Source organism: Elephas maximus, chromosome 23, assembly GCF_024166365.1.
Source record: "Elephas maximus indicus isolate mEleMax1 chromosome 23, mEleMax1 primary haplotype, whole genome shotgun sequence".
NCBI lineage: Eukaryota > Metazoa > Chordata > Mammalia > Proboscidea > Elephantidae > Elephas > Elephas maximus.
The window spans coordinates 77,023,916-77,042,720 of record NC_064841.1 but is presented as its reverse complement, the minus strand read 5'-3'; the positions used below and the strand labels follow the sequence as shown (position 1 = coordinate 77,042,720).

The window sequence follows — 18,805 nt, the reverse complement described above, 5'->3', positions numbered from 1 at the left end:
AAAGTACTCACACAGAAAAAGGGATATAAATACAAAGAAGTAGGGCTTCCATTCAATTCTTTTTTTTTTTTTTTTAAATGATGTAGAGATTCCAGTTCCAAGACCCGTTAAACCCGTTGCCTGTCCAGTCAATTCCAACTCCTAGCGACCCTACAGGACAGAGTAGAACTGCCCCATAGGGTTTCCAAGCAGCAGCTGGTAGATTCAAAATTGCTGACCTTTTGGTTAGCAGCCTAGCTCTTTACTAGTTTCGAGACAGTGAAGTAAAATTATTTCAGCTTCACTTCTCTTGAAAAATCACTGCAAAGCAGCCAGGAGAAGACAAAACGTAATCATCACCTTCAACAAAACTAGAAGATATCTAAAACCTCAAGCCACCGCTACCAAGTCAGAAAGCAGGTGGAGGGACAGAATTGTTTTCACAGAGAGCAGGAGGCTACTTGCTAGGGGAATGGCAGCGGCAGTCATCTGGTACCCCATTTGGCAGGAGCGCAGCAGAGGCTGAAGCAAGTGGCCTATCTGACTCTGTCAAAGATGCCGTGTGCTCAGGGTTTCTCTAGTCTTTGTCAGACCAGTACATCTGGTCTTTTCTTTTTTTTATGAGTTAGAATTTCGTTCTACATTTTTCTCCAGCTCTGTCTGCGACCCTCTATTGTGATCCCTGTCCGAGCAGTCAGTGGTGGTAGCCGGGCACCATCTAGTTGTGCTGGACTCAGTCTGGTAGAGGCTGTGGTAGATGTGGTCCATCAGTCATTTGGACTAATCTTTACCTTGTGTCTTCGGTTTTCTTCATTCTCTCTGGGGTGAGACCAGTGAAGTATCCTAGACGGCTGCTCACAGGCTTTTAAGACCCCAAAAGCTACTCACCAAAGCAGGATGTAGACTGTTTTCCTTATAAACTATGTTATGCCAATTGAGCTAGATGTTCCCCGAGACCATGATCCCCCACAGCAGTTGTGGGCTTCTTTGGCTCCCTGCTTCCCAGAGAATAAGCCTCAGTCTCCTGGGAGAATGGCAGGAGGGACAGCCAGGTATGGTGGGGCTGGGGACCTGAGACACGGCATCTTCGACAGATGTGTGCTATAAGCTACCCTTATAGCTCAGTAATGAAGTTACTCCTTAGATTCACCCTTCAGCCAAAGATTAGACAGGCACATAAAACAAAACGAGACTAAAGGGGAACACCAGCCCAGGGGCAAGAACTAGAAGACAGAAGGGGACAGGAAAGCTGGTAAAAGGGAACCCAAGGTCGAGAAGGGAGAGTGTTGCCGTATCCCGGGGTTGTTAACCAATGTCACAAAACAATATTTGTACTAGTTGTTTAATGAGAAACTAGTTTCCTCTGTAAACCTTCGTCTAAAGTACAATTACAAAAAAAAAGGAAGTCCAGAACTTGGGGACAGCAGGTGTAACAAGAGGAGAGGTGAGGTGCAGTATGGGAAACAGGCAGCTTGTATGCAGATCTCCTCATCTGAGCAGGTGGGCTGCCCAGTTTCTCCACCTACGCAGCAGACTGGGGGGGTTCCTCTCTGGAGGGACTGACAGGCACAAGAGAAAAGACCAACACACCCAGGTTTTGGGGGGATACCTGACTGCCTCACTGTAAAACCCATCCATCTATAAACCCCATCAGGCACTCAGAATTTCAAAGTGTGCCTCCCTCTTTAGTGAGCATCAGACATGTGTATAAAGTCTCCAACTGAAAAAGCAAATTCCAACAGAGGACTCAGAGGAAGTCAGACAACGCAGCAGGGAAGAAAAAAAAAAAAAATACTTCAAGGAAATGATAATGAATATCCACTGTAAGAGAAGATACCCATCCCAGAAATAAGGACAGGGAGGTATTTATCAGAAAGAAAGAAATGAAAGAAGAAAGGGAGGGAGGAAGGGTGGGAAGGCAGGAAAGAAGGAAGGAAGGGAGAAAGGAATCAGAGAACTAGAAAAAGAGCTCTTTAAACTAAAAAGTAATAGCAAAAGAAAAAAAAAGTCAAAATAAACCTGTAAACCAACGTTCACTGTAGCACTATTCACAACAGCCAGAAGTCGGAACCTAAATGTCCATCAACAAATGAACGGATAAACCAAATGTGGTATGTACATAAATGTAATATTACTCAGCCATAAAGAGAAGTGAAATCCTGTTACATGCTACAACATGAATGAACACTGAAAACATCATGCTGAGTCAAATAAATCAGTCACAAAACAGTAAATACTGTATGATCCCACTTTTACGAAACGGGCTAATGTATAAAGGCCAAAGCTTATGAGCGGTTGCCAGGTGTAGCGGGGAGGGGAGGGGTAGTCATTGGTGGGGGGCACTGAATTTCCGTTAATGGCGGTGGAATAATCTGGAAAAGCACAGTAGTGACAGCTGCACAGCAAATGTAATCACAATGCCATTGAATGACACGTCAAAATTGTTGAATTGTCTGGAGCAAAAGAGAGTGAAGAAAACCAAAGATCCAAGGAAGCGATGAGTCAAAAAACTAACGGCCCACATGAACCACAGCTCCACTAAACCGAGACCAGAAGAACTAGATGGTGCCTGGCTACCGCTACTGGCTGCTCCGACCAGGAACACAATAGAGGGTACTGGTTAAAGCAGGAGAAAAAAGTGGAACAAAATTCAAATTCATAAAAAAAGACCAGACTTACTGGTCTAATAGAGGCCGGAAGAACCACTGAGACTATAGCCCTAAGACACCCTCCTAACACGTATCTGAAGCCACTCCTGGAGATCACCTTTCAGTCAAATAATAGATAGTCCTAAAAAATAGCCAATAATGCCCGCGAGGAACGTGCTCCTTAGAACAATCAACCATAGGAGACCCAACAGGCAACATTTACCCAAAAGCAAAGATGAGAAGGCAGGAAGGGACAGGGAAACCAGATCAAAGGAAATGGGGAAACCAGGGTGGAAAGGGGGAGAGAGCTGACACATTGTGGGGATTGTAACCAATGTCACGGAAAAATTTATGTATGAATTATTGAATGGGAAACTAATTTGCTACGTAAAGTTTCACCTAAAGCGCAATAAAATATTCGAAGAGAAATTGCTGAACCGGCAAACGTTCTGTTGTATTTATTTTTACCACAAAAAAAAAGTCGAAATGAAAAATTTCCACAGAAAAGGTAAAAGATAAAGTCAAAAACATAATTAGAGAATATATTAGCAAATTAGAAGATCAACCCAGACGGTCCAACAGCCAGGTAGATGGGTCCATCAGCTAACCGCGTAACCTAGTTACTTAACCTCCCTGTATGTCAGTTCCTTAATCTGAAAATGGAGATGAGAATGTTAACACCCTCTCCATAGGGCTTCGATGAGTGAATGAATCATCATAGGTAAAGTGCTTAGAACAGTGTCTGGCATATAATAGGTATTCAACAAACATTAGCTCTTTATTTGTATTAATAAACAAACAAAAAAAAAAAAACCCTGTTGCCATCAAGCGGATTCCGACTCATAGCGACCCTGTAAGACAGAGTAGAACTGCCCCATGGGGTTTCCAAGGAGTGGCTGGTGGATTTGAACTGCTGACCTTTTGGTTAGCAGCTGAGCTCTTAACCACTATTCCACCAGGGCTCCATTCAAATTAATAGGATTTCCAAATAGAGAAGACATCAGGGAGGAAATTATCAAAGAAATGATAAACACTTTTTTTCCCAGAAGTAAAGGATACTTACGTCAAACTGTTTAAGCAATGGTTTTGGATGGTGTTTATTTAGGTGTGTGTTTATGCTCCCTAGTTAAGAATGGTGTATACGTAAAGAATGTCACAATGGATACTGCTGGGCACAAACAACATTATAAGAAAAAACTGTAATGGCAAATCAGAGGCAGTTTGCAGTAGAATTTACAGCTTTTAGAGTTTTTTCACTTGTTAGAGAACCTCTCCCTCCAAAAAAAAAATCTGTGACTGTCTATGAGTAAGAACTGTGAACTGTATGCCTCCTGTTCTCTGGTTGCCCCACATTCGCCGCAGATCCATCCTCCAGCCTTCTATCAGTTACTTATTGCTAAAACAAGGCTGCGTGACCACAAAAGCTCGGTGGCATATGACAGTAAGCATCTGTCCTGTTCAGGAGGCTACATACAGGTCAGCGAGGCAGTTCTTGTGGTCTTGACTGGCTCACTCACACGTTGTGCTCAACCCTGGTTCGGGTAGGTGGCCCTGTTGATCTTGGTTGGGCTCTCTCCAATGTTTAGGGTTAGCTAACTATAGATGAGTCTTGAATGGCCTAAAAAAAAAACCTGTCATCGAGTAGATGCTGGCTCATGGCAGCCCCACGTGTGTCAGGGTAGAAGTGTGCTCCAGAGAGTTTTCAATGGCTGACGTTTTAGAAGTAGATCTCCAGGGCTTTCTTCCAAGGCACCTCTAAATGGACTTGAACCGCCAACCTTTCAGTTCACAGCCAAGCATGTTAGCCATCTGCCCCACCCAGGGACTACCTTGGCTGGGACAACTGAGTTTTTTTCCATGTGGTCTCACATCCTGCAGCATCCAGGCCATGGGCTTGTCCTTGTGGCAAAGGAGGCAGTACAGAAGCACGCAAGGACTCTTGAGGCCTAGGCTTGGAAAGGGCACGCCACGTTCCACTAGCCAAATGCAAGCCACGGCCGGCACAGACTCAAGAAGTGAGAAAACAGACCCCACCTCTTTATGGTAGGAGCCTTAATGTCACTATGCAAAAGGCTGACTAGAGGGAAAACCCGTTGCCATCGAGTCAATTCCAACTCATAGAGACCCTATAGGACGGAGTAGAACTGCCCCACAGGGTTTCCAAGGAGCAGCTGGTAGATTCGAACTGCCAACCTTTTGGTTAGCAGCTGAGCTAGAGGGAAGGGGTGAAGAACTGGGACCATTTCCATAAGCTGCTACAACCCTGTTCTATTCTGCTTTGTGACCCAGGAGGCTGACCTCTACAGACTGCATTACCCCTGGACTGCCTTGCCACACAGTCCAAGAGGCACCATTGATGTAGGCTACAATGTGAAGAGGAGCCCTGGCAGTGCCCTGCTTAAGCCTCTGTTGCTAACCAGAGGTCGGCGGTTCAAACCCACCAGTCCCGTCTGCAGGAGAAAGATGTGGCGATCCGCTTCTATAAAATTTACATACAGCCTTGGAAACCCTGTGGAGCAGCTCCACCCTGTCCTATAGGGTCGCTATGTGAACGTTTCTGCCAAGACTATGCAGTGCACAACCTGTACAACTGTATGGAACTGCCCTGAGTTAACATCTGTAAAATGGGGAGCTTGGTCTGAATGATATCTGTGTCCCTCCACACTGAGGACTCACAAATGCTTCACAGTTATGACCCTATGGCCTGTCTTCCAAGCTGCCTTAAAAAGGTGGTACAGGATATATATTGGTATGCGTGTAGGTGTGTGTGTGTAAAGCAGTACACTAGATGTGCCTAACAGGTACCGGATAAATACAAGGGTTACACTTAAATGAATTTGTTTGGAATTAACTTTCCACACATTTCCGCCTCTTCTCCCTGGCCTGTTTGGAAGAGGGTGGACTCAGCACTGTCCTGTAAAAACCGGGTGAAGAACTACCAATCTGTTTCATAAAACAGCTTTAAAAATTCAGAGCTATAAGTTAGAAATATAAAAACACAAAGAGAGAAATTCTCCAAACCTAACTTGGTAGAACTGACGGAAAAGGGAAGATGGGAGTCCAACACTGGCAAGCACCAGGCCCAGGATGGCTGGCCCCCAAAGCCCCTTCCCTGCAGACACAGGGCAGGCTGGGGAGCTGCAAGGTTGGCCAGGCCCTCACTTCCCATCTGTGACTCCTGGCCTTTCTCAGGCTTGAAACTTTATATAAGAGAAACCTGACTCTGCACCACCCTGCCCTCTGGCCCCTCGAAGTCAGCAGCTGCCTGCGCTCAGCAGCTGTGCCTGGACAGGGAACTTGCCCTTCCCCTGACGCTAAACAGAAGGCCCTGGAAGCTGCCACTTGGGGGTTCCACCAATCCAGACAATGGTGGTCTGTCAGGGGTGGGAAGGGGGGGAACACAAACCCAGTACATTTGCCAGACTCTGCCGTGTTGTGAGAATAAAACAGTATTCTTGCATTTTGAGATTCAAATCTCAGTTTAGTGTTTTCCCTGGGCACAGCCTGGGAAAGTTTCCGTGTCAATTAAAACCAAAATAACTTGTCGTTGTTAGCTGCCGATGAATCAGCCCTTGACTCATGGCAGCCCCATGTACAACAAGATTGTACTGACGTGATCCATAGGGTGTCCATTAGCTGATTTTTGCACACAGATCGCCAGGCCTTTCTTCCTACTTTGTCTGAAAACTCTGCTGAGACCTGTTCAGCCTCATAGACCACAAAAGCCTACTAGCTACCATGGACTAAGGACTTACTTTGTGCCTGGCCCTGCACAAAACCCTTCATAGCTACTCATTTATCCTCATAGCAACCCTATTATCCCAAAAGGTCACTCCCATCAGGTAGGAGTCATTAATCCCGTTTCTAAGAGGAGGAAACTGAGACTCAGAGAAGTTAAGAGGTTGCCTGAGGTCACATCAAGTGGATGCAGTATTGGAAGCCAGGCCCGCCAGACTCTCAAGAACATACCCATAACCACCACAGGTTATGGGGCGTCTCCTGATAGAGACCAGCAGCTTTTGGCCATCACGCCACCTCCCAGCCCTCAGCGCTGCACGGGGCAGAGACAGGCAGACAGGCAGACGGGCGAGGCTCCGGCTGATGCATGATTCCAATCCAGAAGGCTAATAACATCCTCCCACCAAATACGTCTGTCTTCCACCACCCCTGAGGCCCCATCTCCTCTACTTGCTGTATTTTACATGGGTCAGTTGCCTCTGAAGGGAGAAGCATTTCATTAAATATATATACAACTTATTTTTAAAATTTATTACATACATGTCTGCGTGTATGTGTGTGTGTATATACCTGTATGTGTATGTATACATATATACGAGGAGCCCTGGTGGTGCAGTGGTTAAAGCCAAGACGGGTTAACCAGTAAGCACCGTATGCTCCGGCTTACACTAAGCAAGGCACAGGCTTAACTGTGCTTACTTACTAGTCTGTAGTGCACAATTTCACCTGGGCTTCACATCGTTGCCTGGTGAAATCCAGGTGAAGCCGTGCACTACAGATTAGTAAGCAACAATTAAGCCCGTGCCGTACCTTGCTTATCACGTAATCCATCCCTGGAAAGCGCCTGGCTGATAACCAAAAGATCAGCGGTTTGAAATCACCAGCCGCTCCACGGGAGAAGGATGTGGCAGTCTGCTTCTGTAAAGATTTCCACCCTTGGAAAGCATGTGGGGCAGTTCTCCTCTGTCCCATAGGGTCCCTATGAGTCAGAATCGACTCGACAGCAGTAGGTTTGGTTTGGTTTTTACATATACATAGAGAGAGAGCACCCTGGTGGCGCAATGGTTAAGTGCTCGGCTGCTAACCAAAAGGCTCGCAGTTTGATCCCACTGAGTGGCTCCGAGGGAAAGACCCGGTGATCTGCTCCTGTAAAGATTACGGCCTAGGAAACACTATGGGGTAATTCTACCCTGCACACGTGGGGTCCCCATGCGTCAGGATCCAACACTGTTGGTTGCTGTCGAGTTGATTCCTAAGCATGGTGACCCCACGTGTGCAGAGTAGAATTGCTCCATAGGGTTTTCTTGAAAACAGATCACCAGGCCTGCCTTCCCAGGTGCCTGTGGGTGGGTTCAAACTGTCAACCATTTGGCTAGTCGTTGAGCACTTAGCCATTTGTGCCACCGAAGTACTTAGACTCTCTGTGTACAAATATATTCATATGTGTGTGTGTGTGTACGCATGTATTATATATATATACATATACTCTCTTGGTGGTTCGGTGGTAGAATTCTCACCTTCCACGCAGGAGGCCCAAGTTTGATCCCGGCCAACGCACCTCATACGCAGCCACCAGTCTGTCTGTCAGTGGAAGCGTGTGTGCTTCTAGGGCACTGACAGGTTTCAGTGGTGCGTCCAGGCTAAAAGGGACTAGGAGGAAAGGCCTGGCAATCTACTTGTAAAACACAGCCAATGAAAACCCTATGGATCACAGTGGTGCAATCTGCAATCGATCATGGGGATGGTTCAAGGCCGGGCAGTGCTTCTTTCCAATGTGCATGGGGGCGCCACGAGTCTGGGTCAGGGGCGGACTCAATGGCAGCGAACAACCATATATCATGTATACAGTTGCAGCAGATTTGCCATATATATATATATATATATGAGTATATATGCGTATATAAACCCAAACCAAACCCACTGCCGTCAAGTCGATTCCGACTCATAGCGACCCTATAGGACAGAGTAGAACTGCCCCGTAGAGTTTCCAAGGAGTGCCTGGCGGATTTGAACTGCCCCCCTCTTGGTTAGCAGCAGTAGCACTTAACCACTACACCACCAGGGTTTCCATATATGTATATGTACATGTAGATATATAAATAAATAACCAAACCCATGGCTGTCAAGTCGATTCCGACGTATAGCGACCCTATAAGACAGAGTAGCACTGCCCCATAGAGTTTCAAAGGAGCGCCTGGTGGATTTGAACTGCTAACCTTTTGGTTAGCAGCTATAGCACTTAACTACTATGCCACCAGGATTTCCAGATATACAGATACACAAAGAAAAAACAAACAAACCCGTTGCTGTCAATTCTGACTCACAGCAACCTATAGTGACCCTATAGGACTGAGTAGAACTGCCCCACAGGCTTTCCAAGGAGCAGCTGGTGGATTCGAACTGCTGACCTTTCAGTTAGCAGCCAAGTGTTTAACCACTGCACCGCCAGGGCTCCATATATATATATGCAGCCCTGGTGGCACGGTGGTTAAGAGCTCGGCTGTTAACCGAAAGGTTAGCAGTTCAAACCAAACAGCTCTGCTAGAGAAAGATGTGACAATCTGCTTCCGTAAAGATGACAGCCTTGGAAACTCTATGGGGCAGTTCTACTCTGTCCTATAGGGTCGTTATAAGTCAGAATAGATTTGATGGCAGTGGGTGTTTTATACAGGTATAATTCATGTGTCTTTTAAATATTGGTTTAAATGGAAACCTAGTAAAATCACAACAGAGTCAGGAAGCCCAGTGCAAGTTATCAGATGCCCGAGAGAGAGATTAATCGGTGTTTGCTGGAGGACATCCGAGTTGCCCATGGTGTCCTGCAATGGAGGTGTGAATAAGTCACTAAGAAGCACACAGACATGCAACAAAGTGAGCTTCCTGGAGGATGCACACCTCCTGAATGCCACACCTTCCTTTTCAGGTGTCACACCTCCTGAATGCCACACCTTCCTTCTTCAGGTGTCACACCTCCTGAATGCCACACCTTCCTTCTTCAGGTGTCACACCTCCTGAATGCCACACCTTCCTTCTTCAGGTGTCACACCTCCTGAATGCCACACCTTCCTTCTTCAGGTGTCACACCTCCTGAATGCCACACCTTCCTTCTTCAGGTGTCACACCTCCTGAATGCCACACCTTCCTTCTTCAGGTGTCACACCTCCTGAATGCCACACCTTCCTTCTTCAGGTGTCACACCTCCTGAATGCCACACCTTCCTTCTTCAGGTGTCACACCTCCTGAATGCCACACCTTCCTTCTTCAGGTGTCACTCCTCCTGAATGCCACACCTTCCTTCTTCAGGTGTCACTCCTCCTGAATGCCACACCTTCCTTCTTCAGGTGTCACTCCTCCTGAATGCCACACCTTCCTTCTTCAGGTGTCACTCCTCCTGAATGCCACACCTTCCTTCTTCAGGTGTCACTCCTCCTGAATGCCACACCTTCCTTCTTCAGGTGTCACTCCTCCTGAATGCCACACCTTCCTTCTTCAGGTGTCACTCCTCCTGAATGCCACACCTTCCTTCTTCAGGTGTCACTCCTCCTGAATGCCACACCTTCCTTCTTCAGGTGTCACTCCTCCTGACCTCCACTTCTTCCTTCTTCAAGTGTCTCTGAGTTAGTGTGCACTCCCAGGAAAGACCTGTTTCCTCCTGCATGCCTCCTGACCACCCCTGTCCAAGGTTGTCTGTCCCACACAATCAGATACTCGAGTCCATTCTGATGGTCTTCGTTTATGTTGTTTGCCTTGTTTCCTAACCTGGCGTAAACTCCTGAAGGCAATAACTATCATAACCAACCAGCCAACCCATTGCCATCGAGTCAATCCTGACTCGCACGACCCTACAGGACAGAGTAAAACTGCCCCATAGGGTTTCCAAGCAGCTGCTCGTGGATTCGAACTGCCAACGTTTTGGTTAGCAGACAAGCTCTTAACCACCAAGGCTCCATAACTACCATATTTCCCCCTAAACTTAGCAGAGATGGGAGCATCCAGCATGTGCTCAACAAAGAAGCAGTTTCATCAGCAAGCTAAAGGCATCCAGCTTTGGCAGCAAACAGATTGGGTTAAATTCTTACCCTTCCACTTACTAGCTGGGTGACCTGGTGAAGGCAACCTGCTGGACCTCAACTTCCTCATCTGCAAAATGGGGCTAATATTACCTCCTTCACAGGGTGGTTGTGGGGATTGAATAATTTGTGAAGGAGTTTAGCACTGTGCCTACACCTCAGGAAGTGTGGTCAAAATTCTTTTTCTTTAAAACAGACATGTTTATCCTCTAAAAGCTGTAAACAGACATTTCCTACAATCTAGCAATTCCACTCCTAGCCATATACCCTAGAGAACTAAAACCGCTGACATGAATAGACATATGCACACCCACGTTCACTGCAGCATTATTCAGAACAGCAAAAAGATGGCAACAGCCTAAGTGCCCACCAACAGATGGATGAATAAACCAGCTGTGGTCCACACACAACTGAATGCTATGGACCAATAAAGAACAATGACGAGTTCTCAAAATACAGTATAACTTGGATGCGTCTGGAGGACATTATGCTGAGTGACATAAGTCAATCACAAAAGAACACACTGTATGATCCCGCTGTTGTAAAAAGACAAGAATAGGTATACACGTGGAAAACAACATTCTTTGGTGGTTACCTGCGACGGGAGAGAGAGGGAGGGGGAATCACTTTCTAGGTAGTAGACAGTTAGTTTTGGTGACGGAAAAGACAACACCAAACACGGCTGAAGTCTGCACAACCTGTCCAAGGTAAAAGATGACACTAAGAAGTCTACAAGAGTAAGGGCTGATTTTGATAAAAGCCACAACATGCACAATTTTGCAACAACAGTAATAACCAGAAAATGGGTGTGGTTACACAGGTAGATACGCATGCTTACCTATGTACAGGTACGCAATATGAATATATGGGTGCAAATGTACAGGTGTTTCTGCAGGTCAGTGTGCCCACACGTTTGTGTGTGCTGTGTATGTAATTACATATAGAGCACACAAGGGGCACAGTTATCACACTTCCTAGACACAACCAAACACCTCACAGAATTGAGTTACCGAGTTTGAGGGCTTAGGATCATAGTCTTGGGGGGCAACTCAGTCAATGGGCATAACAGCTCATAAAGACAGTGTTCTATATCCTGGTCTGGTCAGTAGCATCTGGGGTCTTAAAAGCTTGTAAACGGCCGTCTGAGATACAACTACTGGTCTCTATGCACCTGGAGCAAAAGTGAGAAGACGACTCAAAGACTCGAAGGAGAAACTAGTCCACAAGAGTAACAGGTCTGCAAGAACCACAGCCTCAATGACCGTGAGACTAGAAGAACTAGATGGTGCCCAGCTACCACTACCAACCATTCCAGCCAGGAGCACAATAGAAGGTTCCGGAAAGAAAGGGGAAAAAATGTGGTAAAAAACTCAAATTGGTACAAATGGCCAGACTTATTGGATGGGTAGAGACTAGAGGAATCCCTGAGACTATCATCTAGGGACACCTTTTAAACTTGGAACTCAAACCACTCCCAGAGGTCACCTATCAGCAAAAAGCAGAGTGGATCATAAAATAACATCACCCGTGAGTACTGTGTCCTTCCAAATAATCACCTAGTGAGACCTCAGGGCCAATATTTACCCTAGACCAAAGATGAGAAGGTAAGAGAGACAAGGAAGCTAGATTAAGGGACACAGAACAACCAGAATGGAAATAACGAGAATGCTGACACATTGTGAAAAAATGTAAATGCGAACCTAATTTGCTTTGTAAATTTTCTCCAAAATCACAATATTAAAAAAAAAAAACAGACGTGTAAAAAAGGGTGGTGCTTGAAGAAACGAGGAGGAGGATTACTGGGTGTTTTTTCTTTTACTAAAATGAGGTCCTGGGATAGCACAAACCCTGGGGGAGCTTCTGAGTTCACAAAGGCAGAGAAACCTTTTAGCTGCCCTTATTGCAGCCCTTGTGTGTGAATGTGGTGTGTGTGTATGACACCAACATAAACACTATACCATTCTAGTTTGGCTCTTAGGAAATCATCTTAGGTGTTTCTGATTCAAACTGGATTGGTTTCCTTCATTTTGGATAAGCCAGCGAATGCATTTACAGCTACCCACTTCTCTAGGTCTAAAACCCAAAATGAGATACACACTGGTTAGGGGTCAGATAGTATTTTAAAGTCACACGCTTCAAAAGGAGATGTTTATTAATGCAAAATTAACTATTCGGAGAAGTTACCACAATAAGGCCTTAAGGTCTCCATAAATTGGAATCAACTGCTTGGCAACTGGTACTAGGAATTAGAAGCAACTTGATACAACCAATAATTCAGCGTGCAAGGTTTAAAGAACTCTCCTTAAAAACTGACTAGCTTGAAGCTCTTTTGTAACATTTCTGAGTGATTTTCAGCCAATCAACAAGTATTCATTGAATAGCTACAGGGCAGGGCCTTCCCTAATCCAATTCATTCTGAGTCAGAATATATCCACCGTTTTCACACTGTCATCCATGACCACATTCCTCCTAGAGGCAAAGGGGCCTGCAAAAAGACAAATTTCTCAAGGCAGGCACTTACAACTTCTACCTAAGGGCACTAAGATTTCATTTCTCCCTAACCAGCCCCAGGATCCAAAGGCTGATCAGGAAGCAAGTCAAAGCAAATGAGTTACGAAGAAGCGTTTTCTTTTTCCTGTGGTCTATCTGAATTTGCTTGTTTTCTGCAAACTCGCGAAAGATCACAGAGGGCTGCCAGATTATAGTTAGGGGAAACACAAACCATACTCTAATCCATGTGTGGGATTAGTAAAGATTTATGGGTCAAGAAAAATCATCAGAGTCCGTCACAGCTCAAATGTCAGTCTCCTTTAATTCTTCAATTCCTTTTTTACTTTTACTCTGTATCTGGCATTATGACTTTTGACTTCATTCTGCCTTATCTTAGTCTCATTTTTATATTTATGTTTTTTCCTGTACTAAACTCCTAATAAACAGTTACTTAGCCATTTTACCTCCCCATACCAACCAAAAAATCCCATTGCTGTCGAGTCCAACTCATATTGACCCTGTAGGACAGAGCAGAACTGCCCCATAGGGTTTCCAAGGAGCGCCTGGTGGATTCGAAGCGCCGACCTTTTGCCTAACAGCTTGCGCTCTTAACCACTGCGCCACCACATTTCCTTGTATCTCCCCCATAGTACCACACAATTAGGTGGCTGCTTAATAAATTGATTTGGTTCAAATTTATTCAACCCAACAATTTAAAACAGTTTAAATCCACCGTGCACACAGGACATCTAGCAAGGCCAGAAGGGTAGCATCTGACTTTCAGTTACATTCCACAAATACTGACTGAGCATCTCCTATGAGGCATATTACATGGTTTTCATGCAGGAAGTTCTAAGTGTTAAAAGAAATCAAGATCCTCAAAGACTTGAGTTTTTCATAGTGAATTAAGTAAAGACTAATGCAAGTAAAATTAACAGAGCATTTCATTGGTCCCATTATTTTAATATGTACTTTATTAGTCTTATGGTAATTTCGCTTCTTCTAAACTATCTCTATCTTGATTTCACCCCTTATACATTAATACAGTAATCTAGGGTTGTTCAAAGCATTACCTTATGAGAACGGTGCTAATGGAGTCAAAGACGGTTGCCTGGTAGATTTTACGGCCTTTGTATGCGTCGCATAGGGTCGCTATGAGTCGGAATTTAATGTTTCTCATCACAAGAGGAATGAGGGCGGAAAAAAAAAAATAGTGTGGGTAGATCAGTAGAACTTCCTGGCCTTTACTGGAAAAAATCAAAGTGCACTGGTCAACTTTCTAATCCTCATCTCTTTCTCGCCTGCAGCCATGATCAGAAAACACAACGCTGGTAATAATTAAAGGTCTCTCTTTTCTGAACTGCTCACATCAATTTATAGTTCCCTCTTCTCACTGGCTTACCTTCCACCTTAAAACCAGTAGAACTCCAGAAAAGGGAACCTGAATGAAAACCCTTTTTTTTTTTTTTTTTAAACGAGTAGAAAAATCTGAAATTAAAGGAATGTCCTCTCAGTTCCCTCTGCCCTTTTATTAGCTCTAAAATAGAGTAAATGAACATAATGGAAGACACTTACTAGAAAAGGGTTTTTTTAATAGAAGACATATGAGAAACCTGAGTCAGCTCAACAGCTTTTCTTGATTTTGTCCGTATCCCCCGGTCTGATGGTGAGTTTTAAATTGTGAATTTGCAAATACGCAATTACAGCTGCTCCTACTGCATTAGCTAGTTGTCTGTGTGCTCATGTGTCAAAAGGGGGAAAGTTAAGATTCTCTCAGTTCCACATGAATATTCAGTTAAGTTTCCAAATGTTTCTTTTTAAGGAAAAATGTCCTCATGCTCACATTCCCACATCTCAGTAAAACTTGTTCAGCATGTGTGCTCTGTGGCGTATTTTAGTTGGTATCCGTGCAAACATCAGAAAGCTCAAGCAAATAGCTCTTCTCTGGAAATGGAAAAAAACCTCATGATTCTTCTGAAACCCAAGGGTTTTGGGGAGGCAAAGACTGGCTAATATTTTACCCTGAAAACTTACCTTTGAACCACAGAGAATTCATAGCTCTAAAATTTGCTACTTTGATGTTAAGCTTTCATTGCCATACAGTCAGTTTAAAGCAAACTATTTTGGGGCCGAGGTAAAAACAAATGGCTTTAATATAAGAAATTTCCAAATGACTCTAGTTTTAGACTCTGTTCGGTTGTCTCACTTTGGCTTCTGCAAGTTAAACATTTTATTCACAGTTCTCTTTGTTCTTTTAGAGATGAAAGCATTGAAACAGTTTTCTAAGAAAACCTTTCCAGAATTTAAAAGAAAATAATTACTGGAGCCTACCAATTGATATTAACGTCTTTAATACCACGAATAACATATGTGCCGATATCGACATGTTCTTATCAACACAGCAGACTGTTACTTAAAGCTTCGCTCTTAGAATTGGAGCAATGTTTTCTTTACATCTACGATGGTAAACTTCCGCATTTTCAGTGCTTTTTTAACATCTGTCTTTTGTTTCCAGAAGTAGTATATCCAGGTGACAACAGAGCATCCTGAGTGCCTCCAGAGTTAAATCCTGCCCTTTATTCTCACCTTAAATCATAATTTTATTGTGACACCTGGTTCATTTACAAGCAACATTTTTATTTCATGGACAGATTGTTGTCATAAATACGTTCCAAATAAGAAAGACACCTAAAACTAATATGTATGCAAAATTAAAGATTTTCTGACATTTAAAATGTAATGCCAGAACGCGTTCAAAGTTATGAGTAAGATTAAATATTTCACTTTTTCAAGTAAAACATTTCATTATTAACAAATGCATTCCACTGTGTATAAGGGCCAATGTGCCCCCATTAGAAAATGAAGCTGGTTTCCCCAATTATGGTTCACTCCAATATGTGCCATCATTTAAATAACTGTGGAGCCTAACATTCTATCTTGGCAAGATATTTGAGATAAAATTGTAATATATTAAAATAGAGGGAATACAACCTCCTTCGAAGCTCTCACGTCCCCTCCCCATGCTTCGTGAGCTCCTGGGAGCTGAAAACAAGCTTTAATCACTTACAGAAATGCAGGTCAAAGTTCACACTGCAGCCACGGGGAAACCACTAGTCAAGAGTAACGGGAAGGAAGGTCTTTTAGGACTATCGATTCTGTTCAGAATCAGGTATGAATTTGAAAACGAAATCTGCAATTTTACACAAGTCTCGAAGAATGCCAGGGCTTTTTTTTTTTTTTTTTTAACTCAAGCTTCTGCAATCCTCTTGCCTGGGAATACAGGAGGCATTTTTTCGCTGGGAAAGTAGTAAACCGTTTCACAGCCCAGCCCTCAGCTACTGATGAATGCGTCTTTTAAAAAATGCACGGGAATCGATCAATTAAACAGAAAAAGGATGAAATGCCAAGAAGAAGAATTGTTCAAACAAAGCCATCAGAGAAAACTGTGCGTGGTACTGGAAGACCGTTTTACCATCAGGTTACTGGAAACGAGCTAGGCAGACCTCACAACACCGAGGAGCAAGTTACCGTCAGGGCGGTACAGAAATCCTATTTCCGACCATGTAAAAGAACTCTTTCTCCCGCCGACCCGCGCCCCCGGCCCGCCGCCTCCGGCCCGCCGACCCCGCGCCCCGCGCCCCCGGCCCGCCGACCCCGGCCCGCCGCCCCGCGCCCCCGGCCCGCCGCCCCGCGCCCCCGCCCCGCCACCCCGCCGCCCCGCCGCCCCGCCACCCCGCCGCCCCGCCGCCCCGCCGCCCCGCGCCCTCGGCCCCGCGCCCCCGGCCGGCCGCCTCCGGCCCGTCGACCCCGCGCCCCCGCCCCGAGCCCCCGGCCCGCCGCCCCGCGCCCCCGGCCCGCCGACCCGCCGCCCCGCGCCCCCGCCCCGCCGCCCCGCGCCCCCGCCCCGCCACCCCGCCGCCCCGCCGCCCCGCGCCCTCGGCCCCGCGCCCCCGGCCGGCCGCCTCCGGCCCGTCGACCCCGCGCCCCCGCCCCGCCGCCCCGCGCCCCCGGCCCGCCCCACACAATGGCGCCCTCCGAGCTCCGGCTGCCTGGCGAGGAGCGCTGTGCGCGGGGAGAAGCGCACGCTCCTGCCCGGCGCCAACCGGGCTTCCAGGGGGTCCGCGCACAAAGGAAAGTGCGTAGGCTTCCTCCCGGGGCGCTCCATTCCCCGCGGGGCACAGGAAGAAGGCGGGGACCGCCGCGCGGGTCGCCAGGTGCCAAGGCGCGAGGTGGTCCGCACGGCCGGGCACTCCTATGCCATCCCGGGCCGCGGCGGCCGGGGACCCCGGGCGGCGAGCTTTGTGCGCCCAGCCCGCAGGCGGCGCGCAGCGGCCGGGCCCCGGGGGCGCGCTCGGTGCCAGGGGGTCCGCGCGGCGGGGGCGGCGCGCCAGCTGCCATAGCACTTACTTTCTCTATGGTCCCGGGGAGCAAGCGGTCCAGCAGCCTGCAGAGGACCACCCCATCTTTCAGAGACGACTGCAAAAAGCCCTCCGGGTCCGAAATGGTTTTTTTGGGCGACTCCAGCACCCCCAAGGTAATGAGCCACGTAACGGTCTGTTCAGCAGAATTCATAGCTGTCCGAGGAGGAGCAGGAGAAATCCGCAGGGGAACCAAGGGGGATGCTGCACCGCCGAGCCTCTCCCTCCTCCCTCGCCCGCCCGCTCGCTCTCCGTTGCTTTTTCTGAGCCCCCTTTTGGCTCGTGGTTTCACATTGGAGCAGCCGGGGCTGGAGCCGCCGATCCCACCTCCTCCTCCTCCTCCTCCTCCTTCCCCATGTAGATGCAGATGACGACGATTGGCTTTGCGAAATCCAGTAGGTCCAGTTTCGCTCCCTCTCCCTGGCTCGCCTTTTGGCAGACTGTCAAGTGCCTTTTCATTATGTGCACATGAACCTGCAGCGGCGGCGGCCCGGCGCCGCCTCCTCCTCCTCTTCCTCCTCCTCCCAGCCCTCAGCTGCTGTCGCCCAATGACATCACTGAAACGAGAAGAAAAGAAGGTGCCGTTTGCAACCCGCTCCACATCCTGTCACCGTCTCGGCGCGTCCCAGCCGCCACCGCCGCGCACGACAGATGGGTCCTCGCTGCCCTGGGCCCCCAGGACAAGTGGGCACGCTGCGTGCGCTTTTGCGCAGGCTTTGCGCGTGATGTGAATGTGACCTACGCCGAATTTAACAAATGGTACCAGGAACACAGCGCCAATGTGACCGATGCCTCGGGGCGTGTGTTTACGCACAGGTGCTTGCCCGTTAGGGGGCAGCTAAATCCAGACTAGCTGTGTGGATAGGCGCCCGTCGGCCCACCCCTCCGTAACCGTTGTCATCAGTATCTCGTGTTTGTGCGCGCGCGCGCTCTTACCTCGACAGCTGCTTTGTAGGCGACAGACCCAAAGAGTCCTTTTGACCTCCAGAAGTCTGGGTTCAGCCACACGCCGAGGTGGTTTTACCAGCTGAGCCCGCGCGCCGCCCTGCCCCCTCGGCGACCACGTGCTGGCCCCTCCGCGCACCGTCTGAGCCGTTTGCGCTCCTGCTCCGGGTCTACGCAGCCGACACCATCTGGATGGAAGCGCCTCCCGGGACTGTCTTCGCTCTCCTGTCCCTTCCGCCGCCCCACCCCCTTCCTTGGAGGACTTGGAAACCTTTTTTTTTTTTTTTTTTTAATCATGAAAGTTTAAATTATTAAATATTTCCCAGAATTCTCATATCTTTGACAGTTTTATTTCAAGAGGGGAGTGAAGGGGGGGAGGGTCCTGAAAACAAGACGTCTTCGCTACCTTGCAAGCCAATAATTACAGAACGTAAATTATAATGAAGTATGTAACCAAACCCAAAAACCAAACCCACTGCCGTAGAGTCGATTCCGACTCATAGCGACCCTATAGGAC

The 18,805-nt window shown here is 47.1% G+C and overlaps 1 protein-coding gene across 4 annotated transcripts in view; it reads right to left on the bottom strand.

Moving 5' to 3' along the window:
* Positions 1 to 18,453, bottom strand: part of ARHGEF7 (Rho guanine nucleotide exchange factor 7) — a 205,130-nt gene extending 186,677 nt beyond the window's left edge. The window contains exons 1-2 of one of the 4 annotated variants that reach the window (XM_049867655.1): positions 18,280 to 18,453; positions 17,333 to 17,900 (exon numbers count right to left, since the gene is read on the bottom strand). In XM_049867655.1, coding sequence (XP_049723612.1) covers positions 17,333 to 17,497 — 165 coding nt within the window. In that variant the 5' untranslated portion in view covers positions 17,498 to 17,900; positions 18,280 to 18,453. Of the gene's footprint in view, positions 1 to 17,332; positions 17,911 to 18,279 lie in introns of those variants that run through there. The other 3 variants (XM_049867651.1, XM_049867653.1, XM_049867652.1) reach the window with 3 other exon arrangements.
* Positions 18,454 to 18,805: the final 352 nt, after the last annotated feature.